Genomic DNA, 17,022 nt, shown 5'->3' on the forward strand with positions numbered 1-17,022 from the left:
AGAAAGTAGACAAATTGCTGAGTCGCTTCATCGCGGCCGATCACGACGGAGCCATCATCGCGACCGAAGACGCAGTTGCTGCTCTCACCGCGGACGTCATCTCCTTTTACTCCTACGGCCAAAGCTTCAACTACCTCGACCATCCGACCTTCAACAGCGCCGTCCGGAGGGGAGTGAATGGGATGACGCACGTTGTCCACTTTAATCGCTTCTTCCCCATCTTGGCGGTCCTCCTCAGGGGCCTACCCGTGGAACTAGTCCGAAAGGTCCAACCCCTTTGCAGCTCTGGTAATGGAAATGAGGAATGGTCTCAAGAACATGGCATCTAACTCCGTCAAAGCCTGCCAAGAAAAGGGTGAACGAGCCACCATCTTCGGAGCCATGAATGTTGAGGAGATTCCGGCGTCCGAACGGACCGTGGAGCGGTTAACAGACGAAGCCCAGATTCTGATTGCCGCGGGCACGGAGACTACGGCGCGGGACTTGGTAGTTTGGACGTATTCTCTGTGTCTGCAGCACGATGTGCTTCACCGTCTGCGGAAGGAACTCAAGCAGCTGGGGTCCGATCGCCCGACCTGGACAGAATTGGAGAGTCTTCCGTACTTGGTAAGTCGGCCTCGAGCAGACAGAGAGTCTCATTAACGCAGTCAAGAGGGCGGTGATCAACGAGGGTCTTCGCATGTCAATTGGATTGACTATCCGCCTGCCGAGAGAGTGGCACCTGATGAGGATCTGGTGCACAACGACTGGGTTATCCCACGAGGAGTAAGTTTCCCTTGGATTACTTGTTCATGAAATACTGATGTAGGCATGTCTCAGACCCCCATCAGCTCGTCATCCTATCTAATCACTATGAACCCTGACCTGTTCCCGGAACCCACAACCTTCAACCCGGATCGGTGGCTCAAGGCAGCAGAGAATGGGGAGAACCTAGGCCAATTCATAACCAACTTTACCAAGGGCAGTCGATCATGCATCGGGATCAAGTATGACCCCGGATAATCAGGTTTGAGTTGAAACATGCTGACGAGTTCCGCTTGGCGTATGCGGAACTCTATTTGACTACAGCGGCTGTGGTGAGTCGTCTCGACATGGAGCTGTGCGATACTGCCAGTGAGAATATCTGGCCGCATCGGGACTTTGGCGTTACCTTTACCAAGGACGATTTATTTGGGGTAAAAGTGGCGAACAAGAAGGCCTTACGTTAAGGTCTCGGGGTCTGTACCGTGAGTCCGGCTAAAGATGTTTTATCAGGGGAAGCCACGGGACGCTGTGATTTTAATCCTCAGTTGCTACAGCATGGTGCCTTTGTGGGCGTGCTCGAGCCTACAGGCTTCTGGTCAGGGATTATGGTGGACATCTTTATTTGTTCGGTATGTATATCCTAATGGTCGCAGCTTCTAATGCCCGGAGAATGAAAGCCAAACTTCAAGTCGTCAATTATAAATGGCCAGAGAGACAGATGACCTATAAAACACACTGATGCTCATGCAACGGATACCTGCCCTACCAGGCCTGGCCGTTCCCTGTGGCTCTCTTCTCAATATGCCCACTTGGGGTGTGGTCCTGGAAAAGGGTCCCCTTCATCAGGTTGCATGCCTCCCGCGCTTCCGGGATGTGGAGCTCGGCAAGTCGATACCGGGTCTGCGAAAGGTGATACAAAATATACCCATGAAACAAAGGTTCAATATCCTGCTTCATCCCGGGTTTCACTGACAGAATGGAACGGACTCGGCGCATGGCCTGTATGGTTTCGTCACACAGAAGCTCCAATGCGCGCAAAGGGGACACGGAGTTGGCGATGGCGACATTCGAGACAAAATTACTCCTCTCGGTACCAACGATGCACTCCTTGTGGAAGGAGAAAATTTCATTCACCGCATTGAAAACATACGTCAACTCGGGGACAGCCAATAGGTAGACCCTGAAGTGGGTATTTTCCGGATAGAGGGCTGGAGGGAAAGCCATCCAGGCGTAGGCCTCGGCAATTCCGCTTTTCAGGCGCAAGTAAAACGGCCAGCGCTGGGCCTCTTTCGGGACCGTGAGGGCCTGCAACCCCGTCAAGCTCCACTTCCAGATAGCAAGCAGCAATGAAGTCCAAGGTTGCCTTGAGCATCATGTCTCTCGCAAACTGGCCATATGCACTGCACACCATCTCATGCAGAAAGTGTATAAAGGATCGGAGCAGCTGGTTTTTGGACGGCTGCGCTGCGAACAGGAGGCGGGCAAACTGTTGCAAAACTCTCCACCAACTCGTGGGCCAGATCGTCAATCGCAATTAAATAGGCCGTATAGACTGCAATCACGCGTTGAGCCTCGGGTGAGACCCAGGGGTAGGTTGTCAAAGCAATTGCAGTACTCCATTGGATGATCGGACGGAGGCGCTCACCCACGTTGGGAGCAATGTCCTGACAGGCAAAAAGTACTCATGCACGAGGCTCTCCAGAGCCAAATCATACCGGTGGCGGGGTAGTTCATACTGGACTTGACCGAGAAAGTCCCGAAGGAGCTTGGTGTACTCGGCCTTCATTGTGGCGGGGAGCTGGGACAAGGACAGTCATAACTGGAGATACCCACACTCACATATGGACTTCACATCTGGTCAAGGTGATCAGAGTCATTCACCGCGATAGTTCTGCGATAAATCCTGCCTGACATGGCGCCCCGGATGTCTTCATGGTCCAGCGTAACACACGGGCATCAACCTGACGTCTTGCTGACAGCTAACTATCTGCTCGTTTATGACTAAAGCGCAGTCAGACCGGATCAATGGCCTATTGACCCAGCCTGCCCGTGTCACTCGTCACTCAGCCGTGTCGCGAGGATAGCCCTTCAGGGGCGCCCAGGTGGCGGTTTTGATACAATCTTATTCGACCCACCTCGCATGTCCTGTCCGGCATAAAACTCACATACGAGAAATTAACTATTACTATAAAACTAGAGGTACATACATTAGGCCAATCATTCCCATCCGCGACTCTCATTCTGTGGGTCATTTTCTCCATCTGATGCTATGAGCCATCATCCTTGGAGTGGGGATGAACCTGGGAAATGCACAGTCATTGATGCCCCAGGAGTTGCTAACATCCACAACCCTATTTTGACAGCCGCTTAGACGTCACGGAATACTCGGTCGCCATCATGATGGCTGGCTCGCTGCCGTCATCATGCTTGGCCGTCTCATGCAGACTCTCCACATCGTGGGTCGTCTCCGCCGCGGTCGTTCCCTTCAACGTGGTGAGATGGTCCCAGTTACGAATCACCTTCTTGCGTGAGGCGCCAATCGTGTCCTTGCCATCGGCCCGGTGAATCGGCTTCACCCCACTGTTGTTTTGGCTGCCAAAAAGACTGGGAAAGATCTGGAGGAGCAGGGGGCGCATCACCGGCAGACAGGAACAGATGATACCCACGTTGATCTCCACCATACTGTCATCATTAGCTCCATTCGTCCTTGAGGCGAGATATAGACGCGGGGTAGGGGGAACGTACGCCCATTTGGCCAGGGTCACCTTGTACCAGGTCAGGTCCATGTCGTCCACAAACGGCATCATCGTCACGATGCGGACAATGGCAATCACACAGGCACTGTCAGTCTTGTTAGACAGCTGACACACGGACTAAAAAGCGCGGACAGCACTCACAAAGAACCCATCATCAACACCAGCATCAGCAGGATCCGCTGTTTCACGGTCGTCTGCAACGACCAGCAGAGCTTGATGGGCAAGGCCAGGGTAATCAGATCGGAAAAGAGGTTGAACGCCGCATTGGCATAGACGAAAGACAGCTGCTGCACACATTTGGCAGTGGGCATCAGGGTCACATCCCACATTGCCTGGACCGGAAGGCAGCCCAGCGTGAAGACAAGAAGACTGATGATGTTGTACACGGCGACAAACGCCATGATGGCATAGGTCATCTGCCGGAACCGTTTCTCGGGACTAAGTCGCAGGTAGAATAGCAAGATGGATGTCTTGACCAGCCAGATTCCAACGACGAAGATGTCCTCGGCCGCGAGGTCATACTGCAGAGGTCAGTGATACATCCTAACCCAGCCATAGGGCCCGCCGGGGCATGCATACCTGCTTGAAGGGCTTGATCTCGCTCAGATGCAAGTCCCACATATGAACGCCATATCCGTTCCGAATATCTAGCATTATCAGCATCTTGCCTTCCCGGCTCAAGCAGCCCGGGATACTCACTCAGCATGCAAAGGATGGCAAACAACCACGCGCATATCTGTGCCCCAATACAAAACCCTGCAGATGGTTAGTCCAGTCAATCAGCCATGTACTACTCCACACTCACAGTCGTCGATCGCGACGGTCTTCTGCAACCGCATGCGCGTATAGAGGCGCAACAACAGGATTGTCGTTCCCGTCAGGCAAAGAGCGATGTTGATGGAGTAGATCTGGTAATTCTGGTTCTCGGGGTTGACAAAGTTGGACGTCACCCCCGGAGGAGGCGTCGAGGCAGGCACTTGGCTGAGATCCATTGTTGACGACATGCTGAATGACTTGGCTCGTCCACGAGAGGCCTACCACCGATCCTAGGAGAGTGACATGGCAGCCGACGAAGCATTGCGACTTAAGTATCTTGAGCACCACGCTTCCCTGGCCCTGATGCTCCGCGGAGGAATCCCCGGGTTTCCTGCAGGCCATCTCGACTACTGGCCGATAATTCTTCCCTGCATCGTATAGTTTGCAATCCCCGCACGGCTGGATGCGGCAGTCACTGCCCTTTTGAGGCAACGCCACTGATCATCTCGCTTCAACATCGGCTACGACGTCGAGATGGGATCCCGTTCCGCGTCGAGATGACGAGCCGTCAAGCGTTCTCATGCTCGCATTCGTCCAGAGATCCTGTCAGGGGCATCTTCCGACATCTCGGCTACGCAGGAGCTGCATCTATCAGACGCAGGGGTGCAGTATAGACTCAGTGCAGTGCAGGAAGAACCGGGTGCAAGATGACAGGTTCGAAGATAGTCTGGCATTGGCCAACTCGTGACGTGATTTCTGCAGATCCGATCATCAATGAGCCCTGGAGAACCGCAATCCGGATCATGGGAGAGATCAGTAGAGGGTAGGGTTTTCTTCCGGATGCTCTCCCGGGCTAGGCTGTCAGGATGTGACCAGTGTCAGTTCCTCGGGGCACAGGCCTGCCGGGAGAGTCAGCCGAGGATTATCCCCATTTCCTCCGTACTTTTCTCCTGCTCGTATTCCCAGGCTGTCGCTGGACCAATAACTGGCGGCAACCCAGCAGGCGACTGCGGGGAATTGACCTGTCAGTTGGCGCACCGGGGCTGCCTGGACGCCATCCGACGCTATGGCTGCAGATCGCGGTGCCTCTCCACTTGTCCCGCCAATGACACTCGCAGTTACACTCAACCGCGCCAGCCAAGGGCCATAGCGTCGCGATAGTCATTGGCTTTGGCTGGTCCCTGCGGCGAGGGCCGAGTGTGACGAGTATAATAGCTCGGCCCTCCTTCTCCCAGCGGCAGACCCCGGTCCAATATCTCTTGACCCTGGTTCATACCATTCCGCATCAACCGGGTACCCATGGCCACTTTTCAGCCCAGTCTGGATCACATCCAGCAATCTCTGGCCGAGGTGACGGCCGCTGTCGACCAGTATCGCGCCCAAGTCTCCTCCCATACCAGCCAAGATGCTCGATATCAGTTGATGGTCCAGGCCACCCGGCTGGTGCACGCCATCCGAGGCCCGGCCGACCTGGTCTTTGCCAACTTTGAGAACGTGAGTAATTCCAGAAATTCTAGAAACAGTGACGGCGATGCTCGGTGAATCAAATTCCCCAACTAACGAGCCCCTCGGGCCATATCTTCGTAGATGGTCGGAATGGGCGCGATCCGCACACTATTGGAGGCCGGAGTATTCGACGCCATCCCGACCGGGGGCCAGAGCATCTCGGCCGCCGAGATCACGGCCAAAACCGGTGTTGATAAGGAGATCATCGGTAGGCATTCCCGGGTTCTTTGGTGTTTCCCACAGCACCGCCAGGGGAGTCCCTGTGTGTGTGTGCCAGACTGGGCTGACCCAGTCGCAGTGCGCCTCATGCGAGCCCTAACCCCCGTGGGGCCCTTCCGCGAGACGGGCGAGGAGCAGTACGCCCACACCCCCGAGTCGGAGATCCTGCTGGCTCCTCAGATGCGAGCGGTGTTTGGTCTAATGTGAGTGCGGCGGTGCCGTCAAGGGCTTGGTCCCTGCATGTCGGATCACTAACCGGTCGGGCTGACCAGGATTGACGAATACTCGCCTGCCATGCTGCGGACTCATGAGTTCTTACGGCAGCAGAACTGGCAGCATCGTATCGGGCTGCGCAGCAACCCCTATACCCTGGTGCATGGTTGTGAAGGTCAGACCATGTTCGAGCACATCTCGCAGGATCCGGTGCGAGTCAGCCGACTGAACGACGCCATGGTGGCCGAGGACACCCTTCTGGCGGAGATCGGGCTGTACCCCTTTGTAGAGACGCTGGGACCTCTGGCCCAGCCCGACAGGGCCACCGTGGTGGATGTCGGTGGGGGGCGGGGACACATTCTGCGCCAGCTGAAGCAGAACCTGGCGGGGCTCCCGGGGCGATACATTCTGCAAGATCGCGAGATGGTAATTGCAGACAATGGGTCTGAGATGGAGACTGATGGCATCGAGCCGATGGCGCATGACTTTTTTGAGGCTCAGCCGGTGAAGGGTAGGCCAAATTTCCACTACTGCGCCCTTGAGAGTGAATGCTGATGATATCCTCTAGGAGCCCTCGTGTACTTCGTCCGTCGGGTCCTCCACGACTGGCCTGATGAGGAGGTCCGCCAGATCCTCGAGCATCTAGCGGGGGCCATGGACCGGGACAAATCGCGCATCCTCATCACCGAGACCATCATCCCAGAAGTGGGCGCCACGACGACTAATGCCTACATGGATCTGACGATGATGACCTTTGGGGGACGTGAGCGAACGGTCAAGGACTTTGCCCATCTGTTTGACCTGGTGGGTCTGAAGCTGGCTAATGTGTACCAGGCGCCGGGGGTGCCGATGGTAGTGGTGGAAGCCCGGTTAAAGTGATGGGTCGCTTGGACTGTTCAATAGTACATGGAAAATGTGTAGCATGTGATCCCTCAATGTGTCTTATAGCATGATGTGACTGCATATGATGCTTTGTGTATCGACCCGTGGGTGCACTCTTTCGGGCCCCGCGTCTCGCGCCGACTTCCACGGTTCCGCCTCGGAGGACTGAGTGCCAGGGTTCAACCCCGCTTTTCCCTCCCCAACTCTCTTCCTTACTCGCCTTCGTATTAGAAACAACCCCATCATGATTGATTTCTCAAATTCAAGTGATAGAGATGATGTCCCGGCCAATCAATGGCTCGCTGGATCGATCGCTGGCTTGTAAATGTCCCGGAGAGATCCTTCCGACATCGGAGATATATATCGTAGAACTTCGGATACCCGCATTCTGTCCCATCCATTCCTCCTCCAATGAGCCTGAACTGGCAAAGAACTAATACTAATACCTAGTAGTAAATTTCATGCTGTTGCGACACAAGTGTTCTGTTTGCTTTGGCTTTTTTTTTTCTTTCTTTACTATATTCTGGACCAAAACGACCTATCATGTTTCCTCATTTTCATCGAACTCCTCGTCTCCGCTCCCGCTCAGGGCGCTCCTTTGGCTTTACGCGGTCGCTGCAACTCATGCCAGACCTCATGTCTAGTACTTTCGATCAGCTCTAGCTAGCATGAATTTCCCTTTCTCCGTGATTCCCACATGTACGTGGACACTCAGGAAATATCGATCTTCCCATCCCACACCCCCGCCTCAAACCCCCGTCGACTCCAGTTCCTCCGGATACCGCAAGCCATGCTGCTGGCGCACCTGATCCAACACATTCATCATCCACGTCGTATCCCCCAACGGCATCGTCGCCGACTCCAACCGCCCCGCCCGAATGCACTTAGCACCTTCATCCGCCTCCCAGAACAGGCCATGGCCCACAGGGATTGGAAAGTTGATCGTCTCGGGCGCCTTCGCCGATCCGTACGTGACCACGCGGATCCAGTCCGGGCGAGCAGCGGGCCCAAACACCTGGATCTGACCCTGCGTGCCAAGAATACGCACCCCCGGCTCGCTGGGATCGGCCGTGAGGCGCAGACTGGCGGTCGCGATGCCCTGCGTCTTTGTTGCAGGGGAGGTGATCACCACTGTCACGGTTTCGTCGACTCCGGTTGCCTCGTAGGGAATTACCGCGCTCGTGACACGCGAGTCTCCCTCCGAGGGCAGGAAGAGTCGGACCCAGGTAAGGGGATACACGGCCACTACCCTCGGATTAGCATCATGACATGGATGCAGGGCAAGGACTTACGATCCAACAGTGCTCCCCCGGCTAAATCAGGATTGACCAATCGATGCGAAGTGCCATAGAGTCGCTCCACATTCCTGCCCAAATTCCGCTCCGCGACCACGCGCTGGACGGTACCGATTTTCCCATCCCGGACGAGTTGCTGCACATGGCGCGTCAATGGGAAGAAGCGCGTCCATAAAGCTTCCATCAAAAACAACCCTCGTTCTTTGGCTAGGTCCACGAGAATCTGAGCTTGCGCGCCATTCACGGTAAACGCTTTCTCCAACAAGACATGTTTATTGGCAGACAAGGCCTGCCGAGCATGGGGAAAGTGGTGTGAATGGGGCGAGGCGATGTAGACGATCTCGACTTCGGGATCGGCAAGGAGGGCCTCATAGGATCCGTAGGCCCGGGCGGTCGAGGGCGCCCGAACGGCCGAAAGGAAGGATTGGGCCTTGTCGAGGGAGGTCGAAGAGGCAACGGCTAGGAGGTCGTGGGTCACATCGTGCACGTCGCGGGTGGTCGGGTCGATCAGTAGATCTTTGCCGAATTCTGCGACAGCGGATGTCAGTGAGAGCGGGGAGGTGACACAGGCAGAGACAAGGGGCACGGACTGAGGGCGTTGTCGCCGGTTCCTGCGGGGATATCATGTTAGCGACTACGGATCGTGGTTTGGTGATGGCAGACGTACCGAGAATTCCCCAGCGGACCATGGTGGTGTGGCGGGATAGAGGCACTCGCGCGCGCTGAGACAAACGGGTGATTTGGCAGGGAGCAGGGAATAAATACTGCTGAAAAGTGGGGAGGTGATGCCAATTGCCCCGGCCGATCGCGTCATCGTTGTTGGACTAGCAGATAAGGGAACGAGGACCCTGGATTAGTTGGACGGAGGAAAAGGGTCTCGAGTGACTTAGGATTGTGGCAGCGTGTCGGAAATGTCGATCCCCTCGGTCAAGGAACGACAAGGCCCATCGTATCCGGAAGATCGACCCCTACTAAGCTTTTAACTACGGCCTTAGCCGGGGGCCCCATGCGCATCGCATTCCGATCGCCCACCCGCAGTGGATGATGCAGTTCGAACTGCCCCCGGGTGTCCAGGAGGTACTCCAGACTGGCTTCACCCACCGTGACGCGATCGGATCGCCATTGCCTGACAAGGCGCAGTCTGCCCCAATCATGGCCCCCATGGCCCGGTCGAACCAGCACAGGTACACCGGCCTACTGGAAAAGGGCTGGAGGCCGGTTTCGCCAAAGGCGTTCTCGATGATGGTAGCCACCGTGCGCTAGATCTGCCATTGCTGGCAGTGGCTGTTGCGGTCATGAAGGCCTGCGCCTTCGGCAAATTTGGCTGTAGGATTCGAACAATTGCGACATGCATCGGTAGACTGGTAAAGATAGAAGGAGACTAGCATATGGACCCAGGTTTAATCGCTATGGTTGCCGCGGAGGCTGAGAATTTGATTTCGGTACTAGCCTTACTCCACGTCTACCGTTGAGGCGTCTACTACCTCGCTGGGCTGAAGCTGCTTGACTGCTCGTGTGACTTCCTCTCCGATCAGGGCCGATAGCCTCGACTGGAGGTCGCTGACCAAGCGAGTCTGGAATGCATCGAGCTGGTCCGAGAGGCCGGTTCGGACATTGGTCATCTCAGCCACGGTCGTATCTTGGAGGTTTCTAGCAGTCTCTGACGACTGATGGTCTCCAGCCAGGCTGCTCGGTGGAAGCGCCAATGCGCCAGCAAGTGTCAGCTCCTTCCAGCAAGCCCTCTCTAGATCGACGATACGTGGCATGCGCACTGTGGTCAGGGATCTGATCGTCTGTTGGAACACGATCGACTCGTGATTCCATTCCTTGATCGCTGCAATGCGCATCACAGCCGAAAGCACTTCGAACGTGAGATCTTCGATATCAATCTTGGCCCAGTGTGAGATTTCACCCCCATGGCGATTTGCCAGTCTGTGGTATTGTGTGCATTTGTTCCCAAACCGAATCAGGTCCTTTACCAGTAACAACAAATCAGAGGCTGCAAGATAACCTGGTGTCAATCCCACACGTTTTGCTTCCGACCCTCGCCCCTCTAGATCTCTATCGTCGGTGCTTTTTCGCTGCCGTTCAAGATCAATAGCCACCAAATCACTGAGACCCGCGGGGCTTAGCCCTTTAATTACTTCCCTCGGTAGGCCGGTGATCAGAGCCTGCGGGAATCGGGTTGTCTCCTTACTCGAGGGCTTGTTCGGGGATTGCGACCCATCCATAACGCTATCCATACATTTCAGAACCAACGGCACCATGTTCTTGTCCAGTATTAGTGACAGATCAGGAAAGTAATAGGGGTGAGTGCCTACTTCGATGATGTAGCTGACCCCAGCCCAAAACATCGCTTTGTAGAGCAAATCCTCGCTTTTCCAGTCCTCCTCGTCCACCGGCACGCCAGACACCAGTCGCTCAATATCCTCCAACTGGTTGGCAAATGGCACCTCATTATGGCCTGTTGCTGCGAGGCTGGCCTGGCCGTCCTTCAAAGTCCAAAGTCGTGACAATGCCTTCCATCGGTCCAGTGCAGCAACCAGCAGCTTTTGCCGCTCTGATACCTCTTTTGTAATGGCCTGCTGGGGCAGAAACAACTTCTGGTAAGTTCGAATGGTGTCCTTGTCGCCCTTCTCAATTCTCCTGTATGCTGTGGTCCATGGATGATATTCATTCGTCTGGTGCTTTGCGCCACTGGCTTGCAAGGCGGCAATGACGCCCTTGGCAGGGGGCTGTGCATTCCAAGCAGCCTGAAGTGCAGTGCCAAGCCTACCACTCACAATATTGGGGTCAGCGCCACGTTCGAGTAGCAGTTGGACCATCGGTTCCTTTCCCGCTGCCGACGCCGCGACGAGCGCCGTCCCAAAGAAACCAGCGATGTGATTGACTGGAACTCCCCTCGACGGCTTTCCCGTGCTTTCCCTGCCCGCCAGCAAGAAGCTAACCACGGAATCATGGCCTTTGTATGCGGCAATATGGAGTGCATTTCCCAAGGCACCTTCGTCGGTTCCGGTAACTCGAGCCTTGGCGTTGATCAACACCTCGGAAATCGCAGGATAACCCCTTGCGGCGGCAACATACAGTGCCGTTCCATGTTGGCCTTTCCCCGCATTCACATCGACGTTGTGTTTCAAGAGAGTCTTTATAACTGTTTTATATCCTTGATACACTGCAAGCTGCAAGGCAGTTTCCCCTTTCTCACCCCGGATGCTCAGATCCTTGGGGTCCGCCTTGACCAACTCCTCGGAAATTATCTTGAGACGAAGCCTAAGCGCGTAGTAGACGGGCGATGCCCGTCGTTTTTTTCTTTGGCTTTGGCTCTGTTTCGTGGAATTCTCAACCGGTGTGGTCTGGTGATCAGGGTCGAAGCAGTCCAGCCAAGCCTCAAAGCTCTCAGACGATTGAAACAACTCAATGACTCTCTGCTGAAGCGACGAACGTTCGGCCGCTAGACCCTCGGTTTTCTCAAGTTGCCGATAATGCTCGAACCAGTACTCGGCCGCGTAACTTTTTAATCTGGCATCCAGTGCATTTTTCCCAGCCGTCTCGTCCGTTTCCCGGGACTGTATTAAAATGTCGAGACACCGGTGAACAATTTGAAGATGTGCCTCCCCGGGCGAACAGAGAAATCGCGATATCGGGCTCTGCGAACCTAGACGAAGCTGGGCCTCCAAGTACTCCTTCGCTGAGAAGTGGGTAAATTGAAGCACCCTTTCGTACGTCTGATTTTGGCGGTTGATGGTGACTGTCTGCGTCGACTGGGTCACCCACCTGCCCGTACAAATATCATAGACTGCATCTGCATCGTGGAGGCCAACTGCGGCAGCGATCTCGTCCTGGGTAAGCGGTCGTAGCTGTCTCAGAAGCCAGGCAAATATTAACTTCACATATCGTTCGTCGGCTTCCTTTACAGAGCTCAAATGCTTCTCGTAGATGGCTACCATGCTGGTTGGGACGGTTTTTAGTTTCTCCTCGATCTTGCTCGGATCCTTTCGGCAATCGCGTAATTCCTGTACCAAGGATGTAACCCACAGGAAGTTTCTATTCACTGTTAGCTGATGACGTGGATAGCCTCTCGCGGTGGGTTTGTACCTTTCGGTTCCTGCGGTCAGTCTCGAGCGTATCAACGATTTGAGCGATTCATCTAGCTCACTGATACCCTCCCCTTGAAGCATGATTGTGTCAATGTAGTTGTTTATATCCACATCCAACTCCTCTGTTATATCGATCTGTACCAGAACATCCTTGAGGCGGCCTCGAAGGCATTCTCGTATGTCCTCCTCATTTTTGCTGACCAACAAAATGTGAAGATTCGAAAGCCCAGATACGCCTAGACGCCGAATGAGATCGAGAAGCTCAGGTCGGCCTTGTTCCTTTGATTGTGTCGAGAACTCATCCAAGCCGTCTAAAACTATAAACACATCTTTCCGGAATTCTAGTCCTGATAACACTTTGTGCAAATAGTCGATGAGAACCTTGGTGTCAGGATAGCGGGCAAACCTTCGGTCCTCTTCCAAAGACCCTGAAATTTCTTCCGGGAAGCCCCCCACGCTACTACCCAATTGCCGTAGGAAAAAGCGTAAGAGGAGATCGATACTCATTGTATCGGGTTTATCGAAGCGAAAGTACCACCGCAGAAGTATCCTATCACGATCCTTCTTGAACAAGGTCTCTAGTTGTTCGATTACCGTTGAGCTAGAAAAGCAATATCAGCGAATGAACCACATATGGGTATGGGATCACTTCGACGCATACCACAACGAGGATTTGCCACATCCAGCTAGACAGCTCGTCAGCATCTTGGACCTGGGTGCGGTCGGAATTTTTTGGGTAACAACATACATTCCCCATAGAGCCAAAGAAGTGATTGCGGGTGGTCGACCCAGTCTCGGTAGTCCTGACGCTCGAGGAGCCATTTGCCCGCCGTGTGGTGTCCCTGCTTAGTGACAATGGCAGACCTCAATCTCCGATGCTTGCTTTCACTAGGAGCGTCCTTTCCGCTGGGAAACAGCCATTCCAGCAACTGTGTTCGTATTTCCGCTTCGAATGCATTAGTTGTCGAAGCAAATAGGCGGATGGTGGGGATCGCATACTTGAAAGAGTCATGTCAATCTTGGCAACGTCTTGCATGATGAGCACAGCATGTTGCGAGACTGTACTCAGCATGTTTTGAACCTCTTTGACCCGTTGTATCTCCTCTTCTTGGCCTAAGCGTGTCTCAGTACCAGTACCCTACGCACTGCTTTGACACACAGAAATTAACCTACTCTCAAGCATCAGCTGCTGCTGTTCAGCCATGAGTTGTCGATACCATTTGTCCACAGTCCGATCATCGCTCTCAATGGCGGCTTTGAGAGCCTTGAGCGGCTCGTCCGTTAGCGATTTGAAGCTCTGGACTATCCGGTCTGTAGCAGAACTGGTTAGTCCTTCCTGTCATTACTTGATGATAGAGCAGCCATAGTCGAACCCAATCTTTTAGATGTCGCCGCCTCCTTGACCTGGGCGGCATATCTCAGCACACCAATGTAAACCTTCACAATGGCATCCCCCAGATCCTTGGCGTTAGTTAGATGCACCCGGTGATAATGCGCCTCGATCCGAGAATATCGAGCCAGAAGTACAGCAAGGTACTGCGAGGCTTCCAGCGTCCGCTGCATTCGTTCCTGGGTGTTCTGAATCAGCTAAAAGAGGTCAGTCGATACTACCATCGCTTTCGGGGCAACGTGCAGAAATGCTAACCGTGAGGCCAAAAGACACCACCGCCCAAGCACTAGAGGCATAGCCTGTGGGGTCAAACTTCACGACCACATCGCCTAGCGCTTTCACAGCCATCGCCGATTTCAAAATGGAGAGTGATCGGTCGTAGGCTGTTTTGGACGGCCATCGCTCCTGACACACGGCCAGTTTGCTTTTCGTCAATTCCATCACACTCTCCACGTACTCCTTGGGCAGTTTCCCCACGCGATTGAGGTTCTTGGCGTGCCACTTCTGGGTGAGGCGTTTCCGGTTGGCCTCTCCCACGTCGACGGACATCCATGCCTCTTCCCACAGGTTCCGTTCGGGGTCCAGCAGGGTGCTCGTGGTGGGCTTATTGACATTAGAAGTGGATTTGACCGTGCTACTGGACTTCTTGTGCTCCGGGGTGGGCTTTGGGGGTTTGGGAGGGGTCGGGGTCTTTGGTTTGGGGGCTGTGGCCGGCTTGGGCTTTGCGGGGGTGCCGCCCGCCGGGGATTTCTGGGGCGGGCGGGCAAGTTTGTTTTCTGGCTTGACCATCTCTGCCGCCTATTTCATTGTCCGGCGGGTATGAGGCGGTTGTTTGGTTGGCATAGGATGGCAATGGCGGAACCCGGGCGCGATCGCAAGAGACACCGTGGGAGCCTCGGTGAGGGGACTCGCGATTTATACCCCGCTGCAAACATCTGGCCCCGCTGGTGGGTGGTGACTGGGGAGTGGTAAGTCTGCAGAGCCAGTGGCATTTATCCTTGGCCGTACTAAGGCGCCTCCTAGAGACGAGGCGCCAGCGTGATTGGAGGATGGAGTGGATGGGGGTGAGGATGAGTTGGCAGGGTGGCACCGGTAAGCACGCCCAGCCGCACCGCCGGAGACGCGTGACTCCCACGCGACTGGACGGTGTCGCATGGCCCTCGAGTTGAGTGGGATCCTATTGACAATCAAAGGAAGAGAGGATGATGTGGAAGCTGGGGAGAAGCGCGAAGAAAGGAAAGAAAGAGAGAGAGAGAGAGAGAGAGAGAGACAGTCGGGACGGGCGATGGGGCCGCTGGGCGGGGTCAGGTGGCCGGTCCCGTGCCTTACACATTACGGTATTGCGGAGTGAAACACCATACGGAGGAATGCCTTCTCTCATTATCGTATCCCCTTAAGGAGGTCCCCTATCCTGATCCGTTTCCTTAGACCTGCTCCTCGGTCACTTGAATCGACCTCTTGATCCCCACTGCCCGCCCATTCCTCCACTCCACCCCAAATGTCGGCGTCAACGGGCTGGTGTTCAAGTCTCGACGGAAAGCCGTGATCACCGTGGTGATTGTCTGTGTGCCATCTGGCTGCTGGTGCCAGCCCCCAGTCTCTTCGGGGTTCTGTCCAGTTCGGCACTGCTCCGTCAGGCTGGACAGGAGGATACTCCCTCGGCTCTTCTTGGCGCCCCGACGAGGCGTATCATCAAGCGCCTGGCGGAAGAGCGGCCGGAGAGTAACCAGGCTGCCGGCCGTGATTCCCAAGCCAACCTCGATGAAAGACCAAATGTCGATTGTAAATGTGGAATCTGTTGAGGAAAGGGCACTCGGTCAGACTTGGCGTTTGCACGGCATGGGAAAGCCATCCGAGTCGGACAAGAGGTTGGGGGGGGCAATGGGAGGACATCCCAATATCCAGCACGTACATAGAAAGTCCATGTCCTTGTAGCTTTGGAGACAAGGGATCCGAATGATGACGGCGGTACTCGCCCTAAGTAGTCCGGTCAGCCACGGTGCCAGCAGTCCAGGGGAGTATACATACAGACACCCCAAACTGAGGGTCGCGCCCAGCGCAACCTTCGTTTTTGTGCTGATCTGCAGCTGGCTTACTAGGAAAATTGGCAGCAGCCCGAGCACAAAGTCACAGACGGCGCAGATGCTGCTGTACAAATATGCCATGTCAACGAGGAAATCCGTGCTCAGGCACTTGCCCGTGCCTCTTCTCTCCCAAAACTCCGAGACGGGGTGACATTGGAGAAGCATGAAGAACCAGAATACCAAGCTAATACAGGTCGACGCCCCCACCACAGTCAACAAGAGGATACGCTGTACTTTCTGGACCGACAATCGGAGAAGCGCCAGTGCGATAGACACCTTAGCGACCCCGGACGCCCAGATATAGATGCACTGGCCTAGCCACCACCACTGTACTGGATGTTCAGCATGGCATTAGTACGAGGGGCGATGCTCAACTGTGTATCACGTACCAACATGGCGCGGCGGATCTCCACCAGGCTTGAAAATTCTTTCAAGTGGCGGCCAACACCTTCCATGGACCCTGTAATGGCACATACAGTGAGGAATATATCAAGAACCTGCGTGTTGATCAGCCATCTGGCTTGAGAGGAATGTATAAACCAGTCACCCCAAGCAAAGCAGGCCAGACTGATCAAGCCAATTACCATTGCAACAACCATCAGGGCGTCGTCCCACCCAAAGGTTTTGAGTAATCGAAGGCGAACAAAACACCGACAACACACCGTAATGAGCGAGATTACCATGGTTACAACCGACACCCCCAGGATGCTTGCACTCCGGCCTTCAAGTGGCATCATCTTGCGAATCAACAGGGGGGGGGCTGTTGCCCTGCGTGGAGGGTCAGGCTCGCGAGCGTGCAATCCTAGATGGCGTAGCTGCCAGGAGATGCAGCTTGGCAAGTGCCGTTTTGGCACTACTAGCCATCTTATAGGATCCCAAATGAAGTAGGCATGGTAGTGGTCTGGGCTACTATCAACGGGGTGGGCACGATATCCTTTCAGGGTGGCGCAGATCAAAGTTTATCAAATAATAGGCTTCCGTAGTGAGGCTAGATGTCACGAGCGATTCTGTCAGAAGGGAGTACAAACTCTGTTCCCGACCCTGCATGAAGCTATCGGGAGGAATCGGCGCTGAAACAGC

At 54.7% G+C, this 17,022-nt stretch overlaps 7 protein-coding genes across 7 annotated transcripts; 2 read left to right on the plus strand and 5 right to left on the minus strand.

Moving 5' to 3' along the window:
- The first annotated feature begins 26 nt into the window (after positions 1 to 26).
- On the plus strand, positions 27 to 1,254 carry BO80DRAFT_63076 (cytochrome P450). Its single transcript, XM_025724656.1, has 3 exons — positions 27 to 606; positions 655 to 765; positions 820 to 1,254. The coding sequence occupies exons 1-3, from the start codon at positions 292 to 294 to the stop codon at positions 1,000 to 1,002; spliced, it is 609 nt and encodes a 202-aa protein (XP_025575544.1). The 5' UTR covers positions 27 to 291; the 3' UTR covers positions 1,003 to 1,254.
- Positions 1,255 to 1,506: 252 nt separating this feature from the next.
- BO80DRAFT_434491 (terpenoid synthase) lies at positions 1,507 to 2,530 on the minus strand (the record flags this gene model as incomplete). Its single annotated transcript, XM_025720875.1, has 2 exons — positions 1,507 to 2,049; positions 2,390 to 2,530. 2 exons carry the CDS (start codon positions 2,528 to 2,530, stop codon positions 1,507 to 1,509), a joined length of 684 nt encoding a protein of 227 aa, XP_025575545.1.
- Positions 2,531 to 3,095: 565 nt separating this feature from the next.
- Positions 3,096 to 4,504, minus strand: BO80DRAFT_434492 (uncharacterized protein; the record flags this gene model as incomplete). The annotated part of the gene is made up of 5 exons (XM_025720876.1): positions 3,096 to 3,585; positions 3,642 to 4,021; positions 4,080 to 4,147; positions 4,200 to 4,256; positions 4,306 to 4,504. 5 exons carry the CDS (start codon positions 4,502 to 4,504, stop codon positions 3,096 to 3,098), a joined length of 1,194 nt encoding a protein of 397 aa, XP_025575546.1.
- A 603-nt stretch (positions 4,505 to 5,107) lies between these two features.
- On the plus strand, positions 5,108 to 7,105 carry BO80DRAFT_62905 (O-methyltransferase). The gene is made up of 5 exons (XM_025724653.1): positions 5,108 to 5,750; positions 5,844 to 5,970; positions 6,061 to 6,184; positions 6,254 to 6,705; positions 6,763 to 7,105. Exons 1-5 carry the CDS (start codon positions 5,556 to 5,558, stop codon positions 7,071 to 7,073), a joined length of 1,209 nt encoding a protein of 402 aa, XP_025575547.1. The 5' UTR covers positions 5,108 to 5,555; the 3' UTR covers positions 7,074 to 7,105.
- A 545-nt stretch (positions 7,106 to 7,650) lies between these two features.
- On the minus strand, positions 7,651 to 9,441 carry BO80DRAFT_63148 (Gfo/Idh/MocA family protein). The gene is made up of 4 exons (XM_025724659.1): positions 9,039 to 9,441; positions 8,962 to 8,982; positions 8,369 to 8,899; positions 7,651 to 8,321 (listed from the first exon to the last, which is right to left on the minus strand). Exons 1-4 carry the CDS (start codon positions 9,058 to 9,060, stop codon positions 7,825 to 7,827), a joined length of 1,071 nt encoding a protein of 356 aa, XP_025575548.1. The 5' UTR covers positions 9,061 to 9,441; the 3' UTR covers positions 7,651 to 7,824.
- A 4,375-nt stretch (positions 9,442 to 13,816) lies between these two features.
- On the minus strand, positions 13,817 to 14,727 carry BO80DRAFT_63107 (uncharacterized protein). Its single transcript, XM_025724658.1, has 2 exons — positions 14,316 to 14,727; positions 13,817 to 14,037 (listed from the first exon to the last, which is right to left on the minus strand). Exons 1-2 carry the CDS (start codon positions 14,645 to 14,647, stop codon positions 13,941 to 13,943), a joined length of 429 nt encoding a protein of 142 aa, XP_025575549.1. The 5' UTR covers positions 14,648 to 14,727; the 3' UTR covers positions 13,817 to 13,940.
- A 555-nt stretch (positions 14,728 to 15,282) lies between these two features.
- On the minus strand, positions 15,283 to 16,676 carry BO80DRAFT_355125 (P-type ATPase; the record flags this gene model as incomplete). The annotated part of the gene is made up of 5 exons (XM_025715733.1): positions 15,283 to 15,653; positions 15,771 to 15,835; positions 15,887 to 16,269; positions 16,332 to 16,439; positions 16,527 to 16,676. 5 exons carry the CDS (start codon positions 16,674 to 16,676, stop codon positions 15,283 to 15,285), a joined length of 1,077 nt encoding a protein of 358 aa, XP_025575550.1.
- Positions 16,677 to 17,022: the final 346 nt, after the last annotated feature.

This window comes from Aspergillus ibericus (genome assembly GCF_003184845.1).
Source record: "Aspergillus ibericus CBS 121593 unplaced genomic scaffold BO80scaffold_18, whole genome shotgun sequence".
NCBI lineage: Eukaryota > Fungi > Ascomycota > Eurotiomycetes > Eurotiales > Aspergillaceae > Aspergillus > Aspergillus ibericus.